Source organism: Nothoprocta perdicaria, unplaced genomic scaffold (assembly GCF_003342845.1).
Source record: "Nothoprocta perdicaria isolate Ctin4 unplaced genomic scaffold, notPer1 scaffold_110, whole genome shotgun sequence".
Lineage (NCBI taxonomy): Eukaryota > Metazoa > Chordata > Aves > Tinamiformes > Tinamidae > Nothoprocta > Nothoprocta perdicaria.
In genome coordinates, this window is record NW_020454206.1 from 1037892 (window position 1) to 1064507 (window position 26616).

A 26616-nucleotide genomic window follows, 5' to 3' on the forward strand; every position below is an offset into this window, starting at 1 on the left:
AGGTGAATGCACACAGCATAAAAACGTGGCACATATTTTTAAGAGCAAGAGCGATTCACCAGTGAGGCAAACGACTTGAGTCCCGAGTTGAATGTTTGCTCCTTGCAGTTCGGTCATTCATGACTGGGTGTCTTTTCAGACTATATTTTCCCAGACCTATCAACTTTTGAGCTTGAAGAGGGAATCCTTTAGGGAAATCCAAAGATGCTTTTAATGCTGCAAACAGCCCAAGTGCTCATAGCTTTTCTGGCCATAAAAAAGACATGACACAGGATAAATAGGAGGTTAAAAACTACTTTAAAGTCCTCAAACCTCCCGTCAGCTTTATGTGCATGCCAGAAGCACAGGCCAGAGCCAAAAGCAGACATASAAGAGAGAAGATGTTGGCTACTATGCAGAGCATTATCACACAAAAGCTGAAACTAGAGGGCATACGCAGGGAAAAAAACATGCATTAAGGCTGGTAAGTTGACTACATTGCATCAATTTGTTGTGTAATTCAGTTGCTTTTTTTTTTTCCTGTTTTTTTTTCTTTTTTTTTTGTGTAGCTTTCATGTTACCATGCGTGATCGCCTCCTCCAATTCCAGCACTGCTAAACAATTGCATGTCTTGATTCCTACAGTCATCACTTTTCATGGGCTGTGGTAAAAGGAAGATGCATGAGCCTGACATGTACTTCCTCAAGAAAAGGAAGTGGTCTTACCTTCCACATTTTTGATGAAACTCTTAAGCWGGGTTGAAAAAGTGGAATCAACCTACTACAACATGTCTACATCTGTTCAGCTTTCCATTTCTATGTTTTATATAAAAGAGAGAGGATGACTATTTTATTATCACCTTTTTCTGATACTCACCTGAATGACAGAAATAACTGTATTTCTCAACGTGCAGAAGCTTTGCTTCTCTACACTTATTTCTACAAGGTTTTCTAGACATGCAGCTTAGATACTGAATTAAGAAAGAAACTCTAGATTTTACTTTTTAATTTTACTTTATTAGCACAAGAAGCTTTATCATTTATTGGGAAAATACACTACAGGCTGAAGAAGCTGGTACAAGGAATATATTTGGGAAAAAATAAATGAAAAGCGTTACTTACAAAAACCACTACTCTTCAGATTTTCCAAAGTCTCATTTTCATTTTCACTGGCTCTATGCTCTTCTCAAACTTTAACCATAGTCCTAGTTTCTGAACTTATATAAAATGCTCAGTTTCTAACAAAGGTGAGACAGACTGTGATTATTTGGTCAAATACAAATATCCCCCTTAGAAGCTGTCAATTAACCCTTCTTCACATTTTTCATCACTGTGCAAACTAACCCCTTCTTTCCCCATAAAAGAGAATAAAATATCCACAGAAACATCAGCGTCAGCAATGAAATGGGAATACTGCGTAAGTGCTGCTGCAGCTCCTTTTGTCACTGTTTTGCTAAGCAAAGCATTTGCACATAAATATAAAGGACAGCAAACTCTGCTGACTTGACTAAGGCTGACTAAGAAAACCTTAAAAGGTTTGTAGGAAAAATAAGTAAATTTATGACGGTACAAAATTTTGATTTTGATGAATAGGGCTATTTCACATCATATGAAATCAGCAAGGAAGTGGTTTAAAAAAAAAAAAACCCTCAGCTATGTTATGTAAGTACGCTGCTTCCATCACTATTCCAGCMTTCCAAGTCGCAGTGAAAACATTTAACATTTGTTTTAACTGGATTAAAAACAATATACAAACTTTAAAGACTGGTTTCATGTGCCACCAGTGTCAGCAAGCGTCCTTTTAATGGTAAAGAATTAAAAAAATGTGACTTGTTTATTGCCCCAATACTATTTTCACTGACAAAGATGGATGAAATGTGAATATAAAAATATCCATCTTCATTCAGTTCCATGTTCCTGTCATTGTCCAACTATCATATATAATGTGCTCAGTGCTCAGCTTGACTCACACTTTCTGGGATTTTATTGTTTTGACCAGGAGATGGAAATCTGACAGAAACATGTATATTGAATCTAAGATTTATACAAGTCTATTTTTCCAAGATTTCTAGAATAAATTTGACCTGGAAGACTGTCAGACAGATTTTAACTGTAATATTAGTCATAATTAGTCATTGTTTTAGTTTGTGCAAGTTCAAGTCAAGCTAAGCTTTGATGAAAAGGGCAGGTTTCTTATCCGTTTTATCCGTGCTGGAAAGGTCACTGATAACAAGCATACCTAATAAGCATTCATTAGCATTAGGCTCTGGCTGCTCGTGGATATCTGCTCAAACAGCCACACTGTTGGGAATGCGATCTGGGGAAAGGTAGTAGTAAGGAAGTTTCTTGTTCTTGTTTCGCTCGGTGATGGCGCTGACGATCTCATCGAGGTTCTTGCGGAATTTGGCCATCGCTTCCTTCACTGGCTTTTCGACGAAGTGCTCATCTGGGTACATGCCTAGAAATAGCTAATTGAAAAAGAAATCAAGAAATCAAGCTCTGAGAAAGAAGAGGCTGTTCTCTCTCAACATTACCTCATGTGGTAGAACAATATCCAAAGCTTCAGGAATACTAATATTAGGTACAATCAGTTTAAGCTGGCATAGGTTGGCACTGCCAATGAAAGACACTCATCTTCCCTCCACCCTCACCCCTCTATCTTTCTTTCCTTCCCTACTGCTGGTTCAGCATTGCATTTATGAAAATTAACACTTTTTATCAGGCTAGTTGACAAACAGATCAGATTCACCAAGTGAGCTCACTGTTCTCCCAGACCCTTGTGATGACACAAGGAACCGGCAGMACGGCAGGGGAACGAAACATCAGCAATGAGAGAGGAGCGAGATGACTAAAAAGTGATGGGGAAGTTTATGTCAAATTAAGACTATCTAAAGTTCAATCTGACAATTTCTTGAGTCTGCTTACACTACAAAGGTGCACCGAATAATCCATTGCTACTCTTCTCTGCTTTAGGCAACTCTTTCCCACAAGGCTCCCCATACTATTAGCTTCTTCTTAAAGGGAAATTCATGTGAGGTGTCCTTCATCCAGCATCTCCCATTTAAAGATTACTCTAGATACAGTCCATGGGTGAGAGAGCAAAGTACCAACAGCCCCACTCCACATGGGGAAACGGCTGCAGAGGACACTTGCTAAGTCTCCAGGTAGTCTTCACATGGCAGTGGGCAGATTTACCAGAGAGACAGGACRCAGGGGATAAATAGTGTTGTAGCTTCTCCTCCAGCCCTGCTTGGGGAAAGCAGAAGGAAGAGCATTTCTGCCTACACAGATCTCCTCCTCACACATTAGCATCCCAGCTTGCTAGACTCATGCTTGAATACAGAAACCTTCATCCTCTTTGAAACTTGTCTGCAGACTAAACATATAACTTCTGACTCAGAGTTTCCTTGCACCCAGGAGAACAAGGGAGAGTCCACACTACTGATACATCTACGCAGGGAAGCAAACACGCTCATATCAAACACAGAGCTGGGAGCAGCACTCCAGCATTATGAATCCATGTGGTTTTGATGCAGCCCTCATGGCTTCACCAACATCCCCAAAGCCTGAAGAAGGGAGGTCGACTTACTTCGTTGTCTTGGAATTGGCTCAAGGCCCAGACAGCTCCAAGGTGCCAGCAAGAACGGCCCCTATCTGGCAAACTCTCCACAATCTGCTCAATGGTGACTGTTCCCTTTTCCGTCGGAGGAGGGCAGCGCATTGTTGGTGGGGCATTGGGAATCCAGGAACACCAGTCGTACTGCACAACAAGGTAAGAAAGCTCAGTGAAAAGACACAGCTGTGGGTACTCAGGAATGCCATACAGAAACTCAGACCTCTYTGAACACAAGCCTCCATACCTGTCCTCAGCCCTGCCTGATGGAAAGCCCCCAGTGCATGTGGGTCATACTTATGCTCTCTCAGTCTCCCTGCTCCCCAGTGCACAGCCATCTCCTACCACCAGGACTATGTCTCCCTACCATGTCTTCCCATTACTGAAGATCCTTTAGTGAGGAGCTGATTACCCTGGGCATGCCAAATCCCCCTCTCATTCTCTGCATGTTCTCTGATGACCCTTGGCAGTGTGGGTGATACTAAAACATGATTTTTCACTGAGGGAGGACAGACAAGCCAAAGGTGCTGTACTCATTTTTTGAGTGCTCGCTGAATAGACAGGATTAGCTGAGGGATGAGGTGCAACAATGGGCTGGATATGAATGCTCTGAGAGATCCTTGGTCACAAATACGACAAAGGAACAGCCTGGGTTCTTTGTGTCAGGATCAGGGCATTACAAAGACTCAACTTCTGTTTCAAGGGGAAGATTGAGCACCCAGTGCTGAGGGCCATCCAGCCCTTCTAGAGGTGTTCCCACCTGCACCCCAAGCTTTGGGCTGGCATCTCCATGCTCTTCTTTGACAGATTCAGCAGGCCTGGCAGGGCCCCTGAGGGCTTTCTCCCAATGTGTTACCTGGCACTGTGCTTGGGCAATAAACTGACTTGTGCTCTGAGCTGTAAGGGAAGGKAGGAGGGTCAGCACAGAAGGTGATGTGGCACATGTTTGGGAAAAACTGCTGTAGGAAAAATGTCTTCCTGCTTATCTGTGAGGTTTTCTGTCTCTAAAGCAAAAAGATGTGCCAAAAAAAATGCTCTGTGTAAATGGAGGAACAGTTGGAGTAATGTAATATAAAAAAATGCAGTGTAATATAATGTTAAAAAAAAACATAATGTAATATCTGTTCATATACTGAAAAGCACTTCTCAGATATGGCCCTAGCAAATGTATGTCCCATCCCAAAAGGAAAGGCCTTCCCAAAAATTCATACCTGGCCAAAATTCACAGCTGCGTGCTGGGCCGATGTGGTGAATATCACCACTGTCAGATATTCTGCCAGCTTCTCTCGGGTCTTGATCATTTTAGGAAACCCTAAATGAGGAAGAAGAAAGTCTGCTGTTACCCAGCTACGAGCTCCAGAGTCATCGGGCCGATCCAATACAGTCTTTGGACCAAAAAGGCATGAGTCAGAGCACAACAATGGCAATCATCACGAACAGGACATTCTCTGTCTCTCCCTGCACAAGGTTTCTCATGTAGTTCCCAAACCTTTCCATGACTTTGCCATCCAGTTGTAAAAGACAGGGTGATTTTGCCTACTTAGAAAGGTTTGTGAGGGATCACCAATGTTTGCAAAGTATTTTGATTTCCTTAAAGGAAACAGAAAACATAATTATATCTTTAAAAAAATACTGTAACTCTGTCCTTTAACCCACCTACCCCACAGCAAGGAACCCAGACAGTCCACAGCAGAGGGGCCTCAGATCCTGCCTTTTTCTTCAGGCTGCAGAGCAAGCAGGGAAACTTCATGCCAAAGAGCAAACGACTGTGTGATTGGGTTTAGAAAGGTCTCAGGCTTGGCAATCAGGTGCACTGCGAGGAAAAGCCCAGAGAAAGCTTATCTGCTGAAACGGGAAGTGAGGAAATGAGAATTTCTGAAAGAGAAACAAGAGAATGAGGAACAGAAATAGTTGCATCAAGCTCTCTTTGAAGAGGAATAATCAGAACTATATAAATAAAGGAAGAAATGGACGGGGCTAGGGAAGTGTTTTGACTCCAAGGCACCCCCCAGTTTGTCTTTCCTGTCCCCTCCCCATCACAGCCCTGGCCTTGAGCCCGCTTTGCCTGCCCTGGCCTGGCATGGCTGTGGGTCCCAGGAGCTGGCAGCGCCGTGGGTCGTGCTGGGGCTGCCCGGGCTGGCAGCAGCTCCTGTTGCAGGCAGGAGCTGGGGCTGAGGGAGGGAAGGGGAGAGCGGCAGCTTGGGCAGCCASGTGAGGAGGGGAGGAAGCGCCCTCCCTTTCTGCACCTCAAAAGGGAGCCCAGGCTGTCACCACCTCCCCATTTACCCCCTCCCATTCTTCCCAGCCCCAGCCGATCCCCTGCTCTCCCGGCTGCAGCCGAGCTGCTGCAGGGATGCTCAGGGACATGCACACTGGGGCATACTGGTAATGGGTAGAAACATCACAGCTCTGCATGGAGTTCTCCATACACACACACGTGTGCATGCAAAGACAGCGGTATCTGTCCCGTACCACTGAAMAACAGGGGTTTCCAGATGTAAAGTGCTCAGGACAGTATGAGGAATTCCTGCCTAGCTGTATACATTCCTGAAAATATTCTTGGACAAAACATGTGGAAGGAAGAAAAGAAAATGCCTAACAAAGGGCAGAGAAAAGTTAACCTGGGTAGGAGAACAGAGCCATGTAATAGATGAAAGTTCTCATAGTCAAGCAATGGCTTGCAATAAATGAGAAGGAGTGAGGAGACACAGCAAAGAAAAATACATCTTGGAAAGAATTATGAGCATCTCATCTTGAATACAGTAGAAAGCTTGATGGCGACAAAAATACTGGACAAATGCAAAATGCAGCAAGATATTTTGAGAAATCCTTACTTGTCCTGTTTTGGTGCAAAGTTGGGATGAGATGATTCAAGGGAATGTTGTTCATGTTTTGATTTCTATCACAGTCCTCATCTGCTGGTCACAATAGCAGGAAGCATATATATATAGTCATTGGGAGTTTTAAATACATATAAAGATAAGTTCAGAGTCTGAGCAGAGAGGTACCAGTTCCAAGTATACAGGAAGGCATATGATGTACAGAGAAATTATAGAAGTTGCTCAGGATTGTGGTGAGGATCTGTGCCAAGATCCCTCTCTGAGGCAGGGTGGGCCTGATTCAAAGTCTCACCCATAGAACTGCATCCTAGGGCTAAGAAAGCAGAGGGTCTCCAGCAGCTCGAGACACGCTGCACACACAGCTCCAGCAGCAGTAGGCACCCTGCAGACTTTGGAATGAGCCAGGATACAGTGCTTTACCTGAGGCCTTCACGCCCCTCATGCCGTAGACATAAATGTCTTTGACGAAGGCCTGCAGTTCCGCGTCCTCRCACACCACCTCGTCGCTCTCGTAGTAGATGCCAATCACATCCTCTGCAAAACTGAAGCCAAGGGAGCAAATGAACAAAAGGCAAGGAGCAGAAAGACAGCCAGGCATGCAGAGAGGGCAGTTCCTGCAGGAGGCAAGAGGGGAGGGCAAGCAGAGGACTTGACACCTCTTACCCATGATGGTGGGAAGTCACAGAGGCAGCTTGGCTTCATTGCTGACAGCAGTGCCACTTCCTTCCCCACCAAAAAGATGCTGAGCAGCAGCGTCCCCAGGCTCTCCCAACACTTCCCTCTGTGCTCCTCACTCTTTCTTTGGAGACTTTCTTCATGCCCAGACCTCTGCTCCCAACCCTATCTCCTTCCCTTCTCCCTGCACACACTCCCTCTAGCACCACCTACGATGTCCTCCCWCTGGGGACAGGGGATCCCCAAATGCTCTGCAGGCACTTTGTGCATGGGATATTTCAAAGCACCCCTGAACATCACCCAAGCAGCTGATGCCCTCCCACTGCACMTACTTTTCACAAAACCCATCGGTGCTCTCCAAAGTGGAGGTGGCCAGAAAATTACTGCTGGGGAAACCAAGTTTGGAGCTTTTTGTTTGGTTGGTTTTGTCTGTTTTGGGGTTTTCTAGAGCCACTGTACACAGCAGCTGCCCTCTGTCTGTTCAGTTCATCTTCTCAAAATCCCTCCCCCAGTACAAGCTGCCCAGGATAACTCACCCCCAATCCCTCCCCCAGTACAAGCTGCCCAGGGTAACTCACCTCAGAAAGAAAGACTCTAAAATACTAATAGTACAGAACAGTTCTGAGAGTCATGAAAATTTAAGTCTGATTTCCAGCAGATGTCTATCTCATGACTGAATGACTAGTTAACGGAGCCATGATGAGATGTTCTGTTAGCTCTGCAGGTTCCTATAGTCTCCTTCTAAGTATTTTGAGAGCAACTCACAGTGTGAAACATTTCACTGCAAAACCTGACTGATAGCATGAAGAATTTTYCAAATTTTCCTCCAAAAGCAATAAATCTATAGCAATTTGAAGACCCTCACAACTCCATCAACCCAGCTGCTATCAGCTAATAGTCAAAAGTTATTACTGAGATAGACATCTGCATAGACACATTTATATAAGTTTAGCTTCCACAGGCAACCAAACAGAAAGATGCAGAAAGAGATAACTCGGCTCTGCGTGTGTTCAGCCTCCATAATTTGGCATAATTTGGCATCCAAATGCACCCAGGCTGTAGCCCTTCTCTTACAATGTGGCTGCATYTTAGCCTCTCTGCAATGCAACAAATTAATACATGAAATGCAGATGAGATMTCTTTAGAGGTGGAATGTTTTCATAAAACAGAGGCATTTTGATCAGGAATAGGAACCCTGAGTATCACAGAAGACATTTAAAAATTTGCTTTGTGATCATCACAGTGTCTATATACAAGCATGATGTCATTCCTGGGCCAGGACTTCACAGACACTGTGAAGAAGACAACCCAAACTATTGTAAACCACATTATTCATTTGAAATTCATCTCTCAGCCAAGTCTGACACTGTAACATCTTCTACCTAGGTGAACACCAGCACCAATCACAGTAATGCACTTGACTAAGTACTATCTGCTCTTTGGAAAGATATTAGATCTCAGTCAGAGCAAGAAAACACAGGAAAGAGAAGAGGAGCAAGAACACACACACATAAAAGGGGAGAATACATTAAGACAAGAGCTACACAAATTATCACTTCCTTTTCTTTCAAAATAGCACTAACAATTGCAGGAAATATTGCACGATAACCTCTCTCCCCTGCAAATAAAGCACAGAAAACACAGGAGACAAACATGCAACCAACATATCTAACATGAGGCTTGCATGACAAGCACCCAACTTTGTGTATATGACACGGTTTTTATGGAATAGATTTTTCAAAAGCTGTATGATCAGAAACAGCTGCATATCTAGCAAGCCACTTAATGCAAAAATACATTTTTGGGGGGAGAGGGGATGAATAAAATGCCAGTATAGGGTATAATGCATGCAAATCAGTTCATTTTGAGACTGTGGTTCAGTTCTGAAAAGAGCCGTGCTTGTACARTGGAGCAGACCTGCACTACATCTCCAAAGGCAGAATTGCTGCCATTCCTGACAAAACTTGGGCCTTGCAATTTTAAGGCATTTTCAGAAAGGTTTTGTTCAAATGAGTTCATACCTGGGTTTCTAAATTGCCTGCGTTTCTAAACAGAACTCTGTCCTGCAAACCAAGCTCACACTTTCACTTCCTCAACAACCCTGCAGAGTTCACGTGTCCAACAAGGACAGGCGCGTCCTCTTTGGGTTTGTGCATCACTGAATACGTTACTAAATATATTTCCTTTGCAGGGCTAAATTCCTGCTCACTGACTTCTATGGGACCCTATACAAAAGTGTGTAATTATACAGGTATTTCTGAAATACAGAACACTAGAGAACAGAGATGAAAAGAGCTGGCATTAGTAACCTTTCGGGTGTGTTTGACTATGTATTTTTCCCCAGATAAGTGCACRCCATTGTCACGGCCATCAAACCCAGCCCTCACTGAGCTCAGAGCCAAGCACAAGGTGCAYTGCAGATATGAGACAGTCACTCAGCTGATCAGCTGTACCTTGCAAAAGCAAGATGTGTGTGAGGCACCATCGCTAGCTCTTCACACTCTGAACAGCCGAACCTGGCAGGAGCTGCTAACTGCTCTTCACAAGCTATTGGTGCATCCTCTTTCACCAAACAACGTGATGGTGTTTACTACCTGCCATTGGACAGGCTTATCTTCACTTAAACCACTTCCTGAAAGTTTATATAAACTGCTAATTATATAAACCTCCAACCTTGGAGACTTCACAGACTATCCAGATGATCTCTTCCAGTGCTTCTCTCTACCTACCGTGCTTCTCCTCCACAGAAAACTAGCATGTATCTTCTCCTACCTCTTTATAGCTTCCCAAACTTTAATGCCATCATCCCGGTAATAGTAGTAGGGGATATCCTTTTGGCTGTCCATTCCTTTAGCTTTGATTTCCTCAGGGAAGCACAGGGAGCTGTAGGTCAGATCCTTCATTGCTTTCTGCACCATTTGTACGTGTCCTCCGCCACCTGTAGCGTTTGCCTGTGGGAAGAATGGCAAGACAGGAAGAGGAGAKAAACATCACCTTTTGCTGAGCTTTGCAAATTCCAGGAGAAGGCAGTTAAAATCATGAGGCACCTGCAAAAAAGTCCCCAAATTTTGCTCTTTTAGCATAGGATGCTACCATTGGAGCACTAATCAGTTAAATTTTTACTTATTTTTCAAATACTTATTACTTATAATATACTTATAATTYATATAAATTATACTTATTATTACTCTTAAGACCATACTCAGCATGGTTTCTTGGGGAGCCAGAAGAGGATGAGCTGCATGTATGTTAAATGATAATGCAATCATATTTAGACGTTCAAACTGGACCTGTGATATGAACAACAGTTCATGATAAAGGGCTATATTTCATTAATACAGATGAAATGCTTTTAATCCTAATAAATCTGCAGATCAGCTATTTACGGCAATTCAAGAAGACAGCAGCTAGAATCTGTGTCCTGTCTTTGTGGCTTGGAAATCTATCTTATATTCACATCTATTTCTGAGACCAGGTGAATTTCCTGTTGCCATCAGAAATTATTTTTTCTTACCAGCCTGTGAATAATTGAGTACCTAGAAAGAACATGAACTTAACTGTGTGCCTATAGGTGCCTTATACTGACAGTGTTTGCTGTTTAGTATAAAGGTCAAGAAAGAGGCAATATGTGATGGCTAAAGGATAAACACATGTAGGGAGCTGGGAAGAATAAAGATTTGAAAAGCAGGTTATTTACCTTGTCAAAGAGGCCACACTCGCAGATGAGCTGTTCTCGGGCTTTGGTATTAATGGCTATTGTGAACCGCATGTGGGGCACCAAGAGCTGCAAAGAACAGTGAACGAAGGCAAATATTCCTGATTGAATATTACAACAATTGGGTGCAAATTTGAAAGACTTGGAAGACAGCAGCTAGCTGCCCACTGCCTTACAGGGCAGTCAGCTGTGCTGTCGCAGGGACTTTGTTTTCCTCTGGTTTGTCAGATTAACGTGATAAGCTCCCTACCCCACACATACTCTGAATACAAAAACCAACCTTGAAGAGGGGATGCACAGCAGGCAGTTGCCGAAACATGGCTATGCTGAACACCTCTGAAACTAAGTGTGTCCGTAAGAGATGGGTCACTGTCTGGTGGATGTGGAAATCAGATGAGCGAACCCAAATTTTGGCTAGCAGCCAGTCATATGTGGCATCTGATGGAAGGAATATGGGATTTCCAGGCCCAGGCTTTTGACCAAGCTGGAAGGTATAAAAAAGAATATAAAATTCAAATAATTCTTGCTTACAGGGCTGTCCAAGCCAACAAGACAAGCATCCATTTTAAGATCATGACAGCAAACCCACCTGGATTGCAATAGGTAAAATTTTATTCTCCAAATTCTTATACAGTAGACAGATGGGTGCAGCCAAGTACTGTATTGTGCATGGGTCTGTCTTATTGGCATCCACACCATCCAGTAGCTCATAGTCCACAATAAAAATGTTTCCTTGCTGGAAAAAATAAAGGGAGTGATGTGTTTTGACAGAGACAGGGAAAGAGGAAGGAACATAGCAAAAAGCGTRGGAGAACAGGACAGGGCAGCAATCAGGAGACAGATAAGAGAAGATAAGGCAGCACTCAGGGGAGGGACAGAAGGAAGAGAAGAAAGATGCAAACAGAAGACTCAGACCAAAATAGCTGGTAAGTCTAGACCAAGGTAACTGGCTGGTGCCTTGTGGTWACACGCTGGCAGCCAGCAAACCCTCAGCTGTAGATGTGTATCCATATATCAGAGATGCTACATGCCCTTGAGACAACAGGTATCTTAGTGTAAACTAGCTGCCTTGTGCCTGCAGAACCCAGTTGCGAGCCTTTCAGCAAAGAGCTACTGTTTATTTGACTCGCATGCAACGATGCTGATGCGAAYATCCTCTTCATGCCAGCCCAAAAGAGGTTCCCTGTGGTTTTGGCAGAGAAACCAAAAGAAGACATTGTCCTCACTGACCCTTCCGCGATACRTTAGCTAACTCTGCAGATGACAGAAGGCAGGATACTGCTAGGAAAGAGAAAGGCACACTCCTCCTGGGAGTCAGTCAATCCCAATCCATTCAAACAAAACCACTAAGAAAGGACCCTTCATTTCCTGAGGACATCTGTCTAACTGGACCTGGAGAAAGGCATGGCCTGCAGCTCCAGGACAGCAGTGGACAGAAAGGTGCAGTAGCAACCAGCTTTGTCATGACATTGTACAGCCTGAGGAGAGGAGATGYTGCTGAAAGCAGTTAGGACAGGGTTGTGGAGGGCAGAAGATGGAAAAAAAGACTGGAGTGAAGCCTTGTTTGAGGCAGCACCTTCACTTCCTCCTCCAGTGTCAGGTTCCTCTCCAGACTGCACTCCACCATAGCCGTAGTCACTGGAAGCTTCTTGGGTATCTCTGTGCATTTCCTGATCAGTACAGGATTGCATCCATTTAGGAACTGGTATCCAAACATAAAGTCTTCCTTCCAGTGCTGCATCACATATTCTAAAGGAAAAATAAGCCTGCAGTATCAGTATCACTGCAACACGAGGTTCCTCCCTGCCCACCCACTTTTTATTATATCACTGCAAACTTCGAGTAAATAAAGTAGCAAGGAAAAGATTCGGTAGTTGCCATAGAACTTTAAAAATTCTCTTAAAAATATACCACTCCAATGAAAAATACTCTGTCCAGCTGCAGAGCACTTTCTCAGCTCTCCCAGACTATTACTGAATTCCCGGACTATGCAGTATAGGGCAAGGAACCACAAGAAGATGGCACAGGAAGGGGAAGTGAAATACATAGTGATGTGGGTAGGGAAATGAAAGCTGTGGCTGGCACGGCTGGAGCTAGGGAGAGGTGCATTAAATGCTAATGCAATCATATTTAGACATTCAAATCCAACCTATGATCGGGGAGGGTATTAACTTTGGGCTTCCCACTACAGCTCTTTTTGTTGTTTTGTTTTGATTTCCCCTCCTCTGTTTATTTGTCAGTGACCAAATTACCAATACATTCTTTAAAGAAACACTAGCTTCAGGTACTCAGTCTCCTCACTACAGCATACACAGAACTACTGAATGTACTGAACTTCAGAGCAGGAGTGAAAACTTTTTCTTGGCAGAGTCTGGCTATTCAAATTTGATAAGTCATATGCTAATAAATTTATACTGTTTACCTATCATGCCCAGTAACAGGGCAAAATAAAATAAAGCAAAATTGTATTGCTGTGGATCACAATAGCAGGTTGGGTCTGACCCACAAGTCTAGGGCTTTGTAGTCCTGCTTTACAAAAACGACACCATCAGCTTCAAGAAACTCGCTTGTCTGAAATTCTTTTAGGCAGTTTTCAAGTAACAGTCAAGATTACCATATTGAAAGTGATTAAAGAAAATAAATTTTTACACAGTTTATTAATGTTACATCCACAAAGCTTTAACAGTTTGAAAGATCCTCCAGAAACTCAATATTGCTGAAATTGAAAGTGAAACTCGCTCATATAGAGGAATGACCATTTTTTAGTACTTTTTTCTATGAAGATGCCACTTCAAAATAGCAGACACAGCATAATATTTAGAGGCAGGGGCAGGATGCACAACTAACTCTGAGATATTTTTGGAAATGGTAAGATTTCCGATAAATGCTACAAGGCTCTGCAGACCTAACTCTCATCAATTTCCATTCAGTTTTAGAGTTATTCAGGCTGTGGTCCACCAGCCTGTTGTGGCTGCTGCAGACCCAGCGAAGAAGCTACAGCTCCTGGGCCATTCCTAGCCATTTGATATATGTGTCCCCAGAGGGGCTGCTCTAACAGCATACACATTCACACCTGAAATTAGTTTCAAGTCAAACGTCAAAGTCATTCTGTCAGGACAATCTGAAAGTACTTAAACTACCCCACATCATGGACCCAATGCAAAGACCAGCCATGGGAGAGCTGCACACGGAGCAGGACAGCAGCAAGATGATGAGGACACCCTCCCACGGCAAAGCAGGCAGTGTAGCACAGACCTTCAGCATCAGCGGAGCCAGAACCAGCCATGACACATGGCTGGGTCATGGGCAATAGTCCTGCACATGGTCTGTGCAGGAGGCCAAAAAGRGGTGAGCACTGCACTTGCTTTTACAGGACAACATTCCCAATAGTCCTGTTGGAGTATTCCCTGTACCTTGAAAAGGCAGAAGTGGGAGATAACATGATGAAATTTTCAAATGACCTTAACAATTAATGTGCTTTGAAAACCCAGTAAGCTATCTCCAGGTTTATTTGTTAAGAATTTTAAAAAATGCAACTGTATGGGCCTTGGACATATCTGAAAATATGATGACCATGATGTTTATCTCCAGGATAGCACAAGATACAGAACATGATGGAGCAGTCATCAGAAATTCTAGTTTGAGGGAGACCATACCTCACTTTCTGGTCTTGCAGTCTGCTAGTGAGATCAGCAGTCTAAGAGTATAGCAGTATTTACGATAAGGCAGGGACGATCAGAAGTGTGGTCAGCCACTTCCGCCCTAATCAGAAACGATTGATACAGCTACTTCGTCATTCTGGGACATGAGCAAGAGCAGATTCCGATATACCCACCAGAGATAGTGTTGCTGATTCTGACAAAGATCTTCTCAAAATCTGCGAAGTCACTCCAGGAGGACTGGAACATATGCATAAAGCGGTTGATATAAAGATTCTCCATCCTAAAAAAAAAACAAACCATCTTTGACAAAAATCATCTTCAGCTTCTCCAGTTCCCTTCACAATTCCCCTCTACCCTTCTACAAACCAACCCACAACAAATTTTTTAGTGGTGAAACATTCAAGATCAGCCACCCTACAGAATGAAATTTTCTGGCTACATGTGAGCCTGAAGGGCATCTAAAGAGCCCACCACCTGCTACTGCATTTGTCAGACTTCGTGCTGGAGCTGTTCTAGGCAGTCCACAATTGCAGTAGACTCTTAAATGCAATAACATAAGAGTTAAGTCATACAAAATCTGTACTCAAAAAAAAAAAAATTAAAAAAACCAACAATAACAACAAAAATTGAGTGCTACAGACATTATCTGGCAGGGAATTAACTTGATGCTCTACTTTAACCAACTCAGTGGGTTGCAGACATCACGTGAACATAGATCTGGAAGTCAGAAACATCTGACTGGACATCTAACTCAGGAACAAATTCTGCCTGCAAACAAGTCAAGCAWGTTCACCTCACCTCAAGTTCAGACTCACCAGGTAATAAGACCATGACAAGTCCTAAATCACTATATAAATGCAAAAATTGTTACAATTAAACCAAAATCATTTATTTTGACTGGCAGCCCTGCATGTGTAAGGGAGCTGGACTAGATGATCTCTAAAGGTCCGCTTCAACCTTAACAATTTTATGAAGGCAACCAATACATTTGAAGAAGAAAGCTGGCTTTGTACCACCACTCCAAAGCACAAAGACAAGCATGTCCACTACACAGGGATAGATAATAGAGCAGGGCAGATAATAGAGCAAAGAGAGGTCATAAAGTCACAGTAAATCTTCTTAAAAATCTGATAAAAGGAGAACTCGAGAGGGTACGTTCACTAGAGAGGTCACAAAGCCACAGTAAATCTTCTTAAAAATCTGATAAAAGGAGAACCCTAGAAAAGTATGTTTGCTATCAATAGTTAGATTGAGGTACCTTGAAGAGAACTGCATAAGAAAAGGTAAAAAAGCACAGCAAGCCTAGGGAAGCAGCAAGCAGTAAAATGGAGAAGGTGCCTAGAACAGTATTGCAATAAATCATGCAGATTCCAGCAAGATGTGGCAAAGAATGTTGATCCTAAGGCAGATCAAGGTCAAGGCAAGACCTGTTGCTTGAAGGTATGTAAAGCAGTAAAACACATGCAACTTGAATGGGATTCATAGAGCACAGTGGGCCCATTTGCCTCACTAATCCTATCATATTTGAGGGAGCTCATCCCTTGGCCAAGACTGTTTTTCTTTCAATGATATGACAAGTGCAAGTGGGTGCATGGTGACTTTGTTGCTTCAGGCAGAATACACTCACCCGTGATTAAGCAAGAGCACACTCAGAGCACAACTTACCTTCAGCATGCTCTCATGGGGACACACATACCATCTCTTTTCTTCAGTGCCTCATTTTAAGAAYTCATTTCCCTACACAGCCAAAGGAGAGGAGCATCTCCATTGGGAAACTCTGAGATCTGATGCCTGCCTGGAATAGCAGATGTGAAACACTAATTCTCTTTCCTACACATTTGCCCTTCAGCAGTTTCTTCTTTCTCTTCTACAGACAAAACAGAGCCTAATGAGAATACAGCTCACCAGCTCCAAGTCTGAAAAGTTTAAAATATTGATTTCCAAAAAAGAAAAAGATATAATTTTCTTCAGTATTTTCCTATTTTCATTAAACCTACAACCAGCTGGGAGAAAAAAAAGAAATTTTTCAAAAGATTTTGAAATGTTAACTTAAAATGTAATTACATCCTTATCACACCTCCAGAAAGTTCCAGAAGTTTCACAAACACTTACGCTTTAGAGTAGTTCAGAATGAAGTCAACTCCTTTCTCATTGTCAAACTGGATGTCGCGGGGCAGTTCGCTGTGACAATGGGCATCGATGCTCAGCGGAAAGCCGGGATGCCACTCCTTCCAGCTGAGGAAAGGAGAGACTACATTAATTATATTATCAGCATTGGTGGTACAGCTGACATAGCTTCACCTACMCTGGTTCTGTGACTCAGCAGGATAACCTGGAACAATAAAAATGACTTATAATACATGAGTACTTCTTGGTATCATATGGATTCCTGAAGTACAATCCAAGGCATCTTCCTGGCAATCTAAACTCACAAAACTTGAAGTAACTCAATACCTGTAATATTTACAAACACTTCTCTCTTTTTTTTTTTTTTTTGAAATTGGCTAGCTTCATATTTAAGGAAGAGGGACAGCCTGCTCCCTTACACACTTTGATCCCATTAACCTCCTTTTGAGGGTTCCATCTGAAATGCTGCCATAATGATTTTTTGGAGGCAATCGTGCAATGGACAGACACAGCAACACGCAGTTGTAAGTGACTTGTGCCCTATTAAAAGTTCCCAGGCTCCAAAGCTGTGGTCAGTGACCTACCTTGCTACCTTTAAAACATCGCTCTACCCAACTGGCACTGCAGAAGTCACTGAGCAAGAACGTCACCTGTCCCACATTTGAAAAAAAAACAMAAAAAAAAAAAAACAACAAAACAAACAACAAAAAAAAAACCCTGCCCCACCACCAAAACCTGAGGATTGACTAGCATCTAAAATTGCTCAGGCATGTTTTCTCCAAGAAAATTCTACCGAGACACAGAGAGCTTTGCCCTAGCTTCTCTGAATAGCATTGCCTCCTAACAGTCACGACACATGTTCTCTGTTCTCTGCAACACTTGTTCTTACATTGTGCTGTTCACCTTGGCATCTGATGTGGAAGAATTTTTACTTCAAAAGAAAAGGTCATTTCGAGGAAAAATGTTTCAATGTTATTGCCAAATTGCCTGCCACACTGACTTCATTGTGTGTTATCAGTTTTGCATCTGAATTGTAAATTGCTGTCTCCCTGGAATTACAAATGATTTTGCCTTCCTTTTTGCATACATAAATCAAATTTTGTATCAAACACCTTTTTGGAGCTATAGTTTAATCTGTTTTATTTACATCATTTGTAAGCAAGATCCTTTCTCAGTCAAATGAAAACAACCCATATACCAAGGCTCAATCAATCAATTCTGAACGGAACCTCTATTCTTCTGATCCTTATTCTCATGATGCAAGAAACCCTTGTACTTCTGAAGAAGAGCATGTTTCTAAGGAAAGGAAATGTTTTATGTCTTCTGGAGTTACTGTTGATGAAAGACAGCATTCCCCACTTGGGACCTTCTCTTGATCAGAAAAAAAAGTCTATAGCAGTGTAAATGTTGGAAACAACTGCAGGGAAGCACCTCTGAAAATGAAAATGCCCCTTTTGTTTTGGTACCACATTACATTTCACTCCAAAGGAGCCAAATCACCCACTGAACCTGGCTGCAAGAAAGAGGACTAACTTGCTATAGCAGTTGATAATCTCTGGTAACAACAGACATGTTTAGGTTATGTTCACAGTGTAATACTATATATAAATAGCAAACAAAATCTGTCTTTGACATCTCTTTGAAAGCACAAGTGTGCACTAGAGGGCCCCCACACAAACTATACCACTGAMTTCACACCAAGACCCTCCACAGAGGCTTACTTAGGATTCAAATAACTGGTAACACTCTTTGCACCGGATGATCATTACTTGTGGTGAATTCCATACAAGTAAAACCCATATATGGCAAACACAGGAATTCCACTTCACTTAACCAGAAAAAAGCTAAGTTGAATACACTCCTCTTCTGCCATACCTCACCTGATCTGGATTTGCTGGGGCTGATTAACAGCACTGCAGCGTTCCAAGCTGTCAGCTGTGACACACTCCAGGACACACATGGGGCAGCCATGGGTCCCAACACACCTCATTCTGTGACTCCTCCTTGCTCTGTTTTAACACTGATGTTTGGGACAGGGTCACCATCCAATGTTCAGTCCCTTTCTGTGGCTGCCAGCTAGCACCCATATGAAAAAGCAGGGGTGCTAAATRGTGACTGGAGGGAAACAGGGCTGGCATTCTTTGGGGAACCACAAGAAACTCACCGGTACATTTTTTGCCGGTCCTCTAGTTCTTTGCGTCTGTGTTGCTTGAGAATCTGGGTCTTGTCATCCCGGGAGAGCTTTGCTGTGGAAAAGAAAAGAAAGGCATAGGGTTCCTCTATCTATCAATGCCCAGATCTCGAGAAGAACGGAAATGCTTCCAAACATTCAAACTTCTGACCTACATCTTTAGTAAGTTATGTGATTCTATTTAATTCCTGAAGCAGAACCATAGATCACTAAAGAGTTTGTGGAAGGAGATAACTTCCTAACTTAGCCAATGCACTTAAGTTAGGAATATCTATCTCAGCTGTATTTAAAACCTAGATACCTACAGTAGATACCTGGTGTATGCATCCACTGTTAAATGTTCTGAATAGTGATTTGAATTAACTTTACATTACATTTACATTGAACCATGCTCTCCCCTATCAGCTTGGAGGAATAAGTATTTCTTCTTATTATGGGGACAGAGAACAGAAAGAATAAAACAGAGAAGTTTAATTCCCTGACAGCTTGCTCTTCTGATCATTTATTCATAATAGGATTAAATAACATAGTGACTTCCTTAGAGATGGGGAGAGAGCAAAGTATCTGACTCACTTTACATATACAAAGGGGAAGGCAGATAAAGTCAGAAAGAGTTTCACGGAAATAGCTGTTTGGGGTTTGGAGTTGGAAATGTTGGAGATAAGATAACTGATACAAACAGGGTGAGAAGCCTTCAGCTGGCTGCTAAAGTTATAGACAGGATGCCACTTTCCTTTTTCCTTTACCAAGCCATATCTTAAGTCCATGGAAAACTGCTTTCTTTGAAAGACCAGAATTTTTACAAATCAAATGAAAAAGTATGGAAAGCCCCTTTGAAGATCAAAAAGAAACTGGAAGATTATTGTACAAAAGGCTTTAAACACACAAGTCCTCAGCCAAGAGCAAGTCCTAGCCAGGCAGACAAAAACTTAAYGGGAAGATAAACATGCACTTCCTACCATTCCATACACCGTGTCAGGGTGTTTGCTTGGTTTTGGTGGGGTTTTTTGTTCGTTGTTTTCCAGGCACTCATGCCACAGGCCACTAGAGCAACCAAGCTGCACAAAGAAATCGTGAAGGGGAACAAGCAAGTTTTGGTGATAAATGACTGCCCTGTCCCCTGTCACAGCCCTGGTTATGTGGGTAATCAGAGACAGTCAAAACACACATCTCAGGTCCAACAGCTCCCCAAACAGAGCACAGAAGTGTCAAAACACTTTTCTCAGTTGGCCACTGCTACTTACAGCAGCCGTATCCATCTCATCTGGCCTTCTCCTGGGACAGTATAGAAGGGAAAAGTGAAGCTGCCATTTCCAACCAATTCTAGTGCCTATTTCTGGATTTTTATTTTATTCTTGAGAAATCTAGAAAATTTCCACGTACCTAATTATGGGAAAAATGCATATTCAGGGATTCGCTAGGAGACAGCAACAGGACATTAGGTCAAAGATCAAAAGGGCTTCCAGRAGCAGAAGAAATTTTCATTGGAGTCAGTCTTCATATTCCAGCCAACCCAGGGAATCTCTCCTGCCACTCTCCTAACTCAACAGCCAGCATCCAGACCAACAAACTGCTCATGAGCAAGTCCTGGGCAGCAGGGAGAAGCCATTCCCTGGAATTCAGAGGAGTACTGGCATGCGGGCTGCACATGGGAGAGAAGATTGGAAGGTATTCAGAGAAAGGGGAGAGAGAGGTGGAGGAAACCTGGGTGCTTCATATACGATGTGATTTCCCATGGATCTCACCTCTTCCATCTCTCAGGACAATCTCTTTTTCATCTGTAATCCATCGGTAACATGGGAAATCCAGATAGTCACCAAGAGGAGTTTTTACAGTGATATACTTAAGATACCAGTCATCGTGGTACCAATATTTGCGCTTCTCAATTTTTATTAGCTGAATTTCTCCAAGGTCTTCTTCCACATTCACATCATAGGAGTCAACCTGCAGAGCAGAAATACAGTCAATGATCCCCTGAGCACCCGGAGCACAACCAGCTTTTCATAAGCCTGTCTGGCATCCACTGCGGACTGGTGTGGTGTCAGCACATAGAACTTTCTTGCTTGYATGAGATGAGGAAAGAAGCCACCAAAGGCCATGCTGACTTGTCAGGCTTGACATCAGATGTCAGACTCCTCCATCAGATTCCATGCAATGGGTATAGCCACTCGACTCTGCTAGGGTGAGTATATCTGTGGGCAGGCACAGCACCAAACCAAGCAGGTAAGTGCTCCAGCCCCTGAAAGCCACAGAGCTCCAGTCACCTGCACACAGCATGGTGGCCACCAGGGTGACACCACTACATTGTGTGAATCCTRCTTGCCTACAAAACTGCCACAGAACAGGGGTGAGTGGCCAGGGAGAGGGATGGCTGTGAAGGGGCTGCTCCCCGCGGCCCTTCTTGCCTGTGTTAAGCTCTTGCTCAGCACAGCGGCTGTTACAGATTCTTCAGCTCTGAAGAATCTGCCCGTCCACTCAATGAGGAACTTCGGCACATAATGAAAGAGGTTCAGTGCCTATTTAAGTGCCTCGCTAAATTGCCTGATAGATTTAGGGTTCTGAACTCTCATCCTAAAAATAGGCACTTGAGTCCCAGTTGAGGAGAGCAGGAATTGACTCTTCCTTTCCAACAGTTTCAAGAGCTCAGAGACAATAGGGGCTGCAAAGCACATCTTAACAGGGCTGAATTAACTATTGCAATCACAATAGCAGGCAAACCTACTCTGCTCAAAATAAGACCCTGCTAAGCACAATATTGATACAAGATGAGCCTTGCTCTCTTTTAGTTTTACTTAACACAATCAGCACTCTTAGAAGCCAATTAGCTGCTGAAATGGAGAGCACGGGGCCCTGTTCCTGAGCGTGCTGCAGCTCTGCAGCAATTCAGCCGTCCGCAGCTCCGTCTCTTGGCTCCTGACCAGAACACGATGCTCTGCTTGGYTTGCTCTTTTCAGGAGCACTTTCCCAAACCTCCCAAGGTCCTTCATGTATTCCCCCAATTGCACTAATTTCTAGGGACAGCCTAGTTAACCAAAGGACCAACGCTACAAATTGAAGAAAGATCAAATCTGAGAGAAGAAAAAGGAAAAGGAAATAAGATCATTTTTAAATGCCTTCAAACAGCACCTATTACTTCAGCTTTTATAAAAGGAAGATGGATGGCAATTTTTACCCATATGATTAGAAGAAAAAATGTCATTAAGAGGATCCCTTGGCATCCCTTCCTCTCCCATTTTAGCTCAAGTCTCCTGACCAAGGAGGTCTCCTGACCTCCTTTCCTATGAGTTGTGTATGATTCACCAGCTGCAGTGATCATTTTGGGATGAAGGCATCGATCTGTCCACCAGGTTTGGAATGGCAGGCCTCACTTCTCTCATAATGCATTGTATAAAATTATCAGCTTTCATTAAGTTGGTCACATCTAATTGACTCATAGAAGTTGGAGAAAATGAAAAAAATATTTAGGCTTTGAAGTGCATTCTGCAGACAATGAAGCATTGTCCTTGCCTATCCTCACCCAGTGACGTGCTTCAACCAGCTCTGAAACTGGGCAGGACGAGCGCTACGCTGCAACAGCAACTGTTTCCTTGAAAAATGAACCTTATCACATCTTCAATCAAAATTTGCATTGCTGAGGTCAATAGCACRCTCGTGCATAACAAGTGGTCACAAAAGGGAATTGCATCCCTCCGTGCTTCTCAGACATCATGACAATCCTGGGCAAGTTTGGGGTGACAGCAGCTGTCTGCCAGGACCTGGACCGAGAAATCCAAAGCTCAGAGCTAAGATTTCAATCAACACATTATAATGTCTCTCACTTCTTTGAAAGTCCACAGCAGGACAGAACCACTTCTTTCAGTAAAACCAGTATTTTTTTTTTTTTTTAATTTGTTGCCAAATCTCAAGGGAATGAATTCACCTTTGTGCATTACCCTTTTAACAGACTTTCTCCAAGCAGTTAAGAGGGTAACGCACAGAAGTAAACTAATTCCCATGAGGATTCATGATTTTGAAGCAGCTGGGCATGCTGAAAAATATTGAAAGGCTTTGCTCAACTGATGAAAAATCACAGTAACACATTTTCTTAAATGACAACAGTGGCACTTRGTGAATGGGAGACAAACATCCCGAGCTCCTAGCTAAGGGAGACAAAATTCCTTCTTCCCACAGAAGCTGATTTCAGATGACATCCTGTTCTCTCCCTGTCACCCAAGGTCCATCCTTCTTGGCTTCACCCTTGTCAATCAGCACAAAGAATTCTACACAACCTGTGGAAAATGTAGGTAAATAAACTTAGATTATTTCCCATGCTACATTTTTTTCTTTCTAAATAAATAATACTTAAATCTTTACTATTTCACATTMATTTTCCTGCAGCTTCTGCTTTTCTCAATAAAAAGTGGCTGTATGCTTGCAATAATAAGCTCCCTACTAGGCTGGGGTTTTGCACTAAGTCAGTATTTCTGCAAACAGCACTTGGTAAAATTATCACCAGCTACAGGCTGCAATACCACCTATGTCAAATTCAAGCTTTTCCTCCTTATRCACCTCTACATGGAATTGCAAACATAACATCAATTCTTTCATTTTACTGTTGTTCCTGTCGTTCTTGAAGTCCAGAGTTCTAAGTAAGCACCTTACAGAGGTGACAAGTCCACCTTCACACAATGCAAATGAACTGACAAGCCCAACCTGAGTTATTATCCATTTCTGTTCATCACTGTAAAGGGAATTAAAATGCAAAGACTAATGCCATAAAGCTACAGAAGCAAATGTTAAACTGCATCTGGATCAGCTTTGCTTTGTATTTGGTTACCACAGGGTCTTTTGCTTCATCTTCTCACTTAATTCTAGTTCTAGTTCTTTCTCTGAAGAGAAACAGTTATCTGGACAAAGGAAATTGCATTATTTTTAGCTCAAGTCCTCATAAAAACCCTTTGCTGTCAAGTGACTTCTATGGCACAGAAAGCCTAAAATGAGTCTCATTTTCTCAGGAACTCCTCACYGTTCAAGATACTTGACTAGCCTTGTCTTCTTTAAGTGTTCAGCTAAAAAAATCCTTTAAGAAGTCCTCGCTTATATATATGTATTTCTATAGTTCTATGACCTCATACCTCTATAAATGTATCTAAGATCTGAAATGAAAGAGCGGAGTGAATCAGACCCAAATTGCTGACAAAAAATGTTGCATCTGTAGCCAGTCCTTCGCCAGGAACTCATTCCTTGGGCAAACAACTAAACTAGCTGCAAAAGTCGTCGTTAGACATTCAATTAGTCCAAATATGCCTGAAGGATTTTACTCTATTTCTGACCATCACAGTCCCCAAGCTAAGGGTACTGCTGCCCGTGAAGTTCCCTTTCGGCTTCCCACACTGCTTTCCCTGCCTGCAAGGCCAGCCAGGCTAACGGGAAAACTTGCACTGCTGCTTCCAAGGCCCCACTGCTACCATGGGCCCAGGCTCTCTTCTGACAGCTCTTCTTTTCTCTCTCATTAGCTCTTATAGTCTTAAATGACAGATAATTCATTCATAAACAGTTGAAAGAAGTGACAAGGACCGTTGGACTGTCCAAACCCACAGCGCATCCTGTCCAAGCAACTTAAATTCTTGCAAAACCCGGGTTTTTTAGGGGAGCCTCCTACTGACGAGCCTGATGCTGCAAAAGGGGTCATGACACAGGCAAGTTCTCTTCATAAGCACAAACTCCAAGTGCAAAGAGCCCTATTGCCCTCCTGGAAATACCAGGGAGTGCATTTCTTTCAACCGCAGCAAAAAGAAGAGAGAACAGRAAGAAAACAGGGAACTGAGTGGCACTGTGTCACTCGCTGAAATATCTTATCCAAAAGTCACTAAGAAAAAAGAATATGATTTTCCAAATTGCCTGTGTCTAGTACTTGAAGATAAAGAGAAAACAGAGCTTCCATTGCGCCAGTCCCCTTGGGTTTTCCACWTCTCTTCTGTATACAACATTTGAAAGGCAAATCTCTTATTCAAAATTGGTCCAAGCCTGCATTCATCATATCTAGCAATAGCCTCAATTTGCATTAATTCAAATRAAGCCATTGCCTGGATGATGGAATTACTGAGCTTGGCCCAACCTTTAGAAAAGAAGCTGCAAAAGTGGAAAATACCTTACAAGATGCAACACAGAATTCTGGCTAGCCTCTGGAAAAGTCTATTTTTGCAAACATGTTCTAGATTGAATTGCTTTGTGGAAAARGGGCACTGCTAATGAAAGAAATACTAAGAACTGGTTTCAAATGCTGCATTTCACAGGCAAAACAACCTGATAGTCTTTTGCCTTTTCTTGAGAGTAAGGAGCAGGAGGGAGAGTCCTGTATATTTYTTTTCTTTCTTTAGACAACTTAGCGTTGTCTAAACTGTTGTAAGCGTTTGTGTTCTGAGGACAGCGCTACCTGAGCAGGTACCTGGAGAAACACGCAGTGCTGTCCAAGAAAACCCTGCATTCAAAACCCAGACTCAGCACATCATACCACAAGTTTCCAGCCAGTTGTGGAACCTGCTATCCACAGGAAATGCAGATTCAAAAAAAKGGATGTACATTTGTAATGTTAAACACAAACACATAGAATGAGRATAACAAATTCGGCTAGGGAAAAAAGTACTGATCTGGATTTAGTCATGGATTTTTGCCCTACAGCTACACATCTACACATCTACAGCTGTGTCTGCCTCAGAAAGCATACTTAACTAACAACATATTTTATATAAAACACYAACATATGGGTAAAAACTTTCCAATGTGCCTAAAAGTTAAATTCCCAAAGCAAACATACTGTTTCTGGGCACACACCTCCACTGCCATAATGCTACTGACATCCACAACTCCCCGGCTCCCCAGGGTGTGCAGCACCCAGAGGTACCTGCTCCCGCTGCAACCAGCCCTGCCGCAGCTCAGGAGCGGCCACTCAACTTACACCTAATGCCACACCACGGCATTTTCTCCCTGCTATGGGATCTAATCCAATCRGAGATTTCCTGGCCTCGCCATCATGGCTATCTCTCAAAATTAGTGAGCCTCCTTTTGTAACTGGGCTAAGCTGAAACTGCTCAGCTGCTGGAGACCCCAGACCTCATCTCCTCCTGGGAGAGTTTGGATCTCCTGGGTTCTGCTCCCGGGACAGCATCTTCAGCACAGGTTTGCAGGATGCTCTGATGTCTTATTCAACYTCTCTTGCTGATGGAGTTAACACTTATATGGAATATTGAACAGATAAGGAAGAGAGTGCGGGCATCCACCTGAAAGAGCTAAGCAACGCTTCTGAATAATAAATGTTTAATAACAAGAGTAACTTCAATCTCGCCAGTGGGCACGCCTCTGAATTTGCTAGGGAATCTGCCCTAGGATTCCGGTTACAGACARTCCATGACGGTACGTGCACATGCCATCGTTCCTGCATTATCCATCAGCAAAGGGCTTTCCCTGGCGTTCCCGGGGAGGCCCTGCGGGATCCTTCGCGGCAGAGCGCGCTGCCGAGCCCCGCCGGGCAGAGCCCCGGGCAGGAGCCGCTGCGGGGCCGCTGCGGGGCGGCTGCGCGGGCGCGCAGGAGCACAAGGAGCGGAGCGGAGCGGAGCGGGGGTGCCCGGGCGCGGACCCGCACTCACCGCGCCGCGCTCGAAGTCGTTGTAGAAGGGCTTGTCCAGGAGGTGCCTCTCGCTGCAGCCCGCCGTGCCCTCCAGGCTCAGGTACACGTAGTCGTCCGTGCCCGCGAACCACTGGCTGCCCGTGGCCACGGTCACCGTGTAGGACGGCATGGCCCCGCGGCACGGCACGGACCCACGGCGCGGACCCACG

At 43.4% G+C, this 26616-nt stretch overlaps 1 protein-coding gene across 1 annotated transcript; it reads right to left on the reverse strand.

The window, feature by feature from the left end:
* Nucleotides 1–1311: 1311 nt before the first annotated feature.
* ALOX5 (arachidonate 5-lipoxygenase) lies at nt 1312–26603 on the reverse strand. The gene is made up of 14 exons (XM_026050807.1): nt 26427–26603; nt 20547–20745; nt 18775–18856; nt 16596–16718; nt 14657–14763; nt 12398–12570; nt 11411–11557; nt 11102–11305; nt 10804–10890; nt 9879–10057; nt 6852–6973; nt 4803–4903; nt 3568–3738; nt 1312–2446 (listed from the first exon to the last, which is right to left on the reverse strand). The coding sequence occupies exons 1-14, from the start codon at nt 26574–26576 to the stop codon at nt 2267–2269; spliced, it is 2025 nt and encodes a 674-aa protein (XP_025906592.1). The 5' UTR covers nt 26577–26603; the 3' UTR covers nt 1312–2266.
* Nucleotides 26604–26616: the final 13 nt, after the last annotated feature.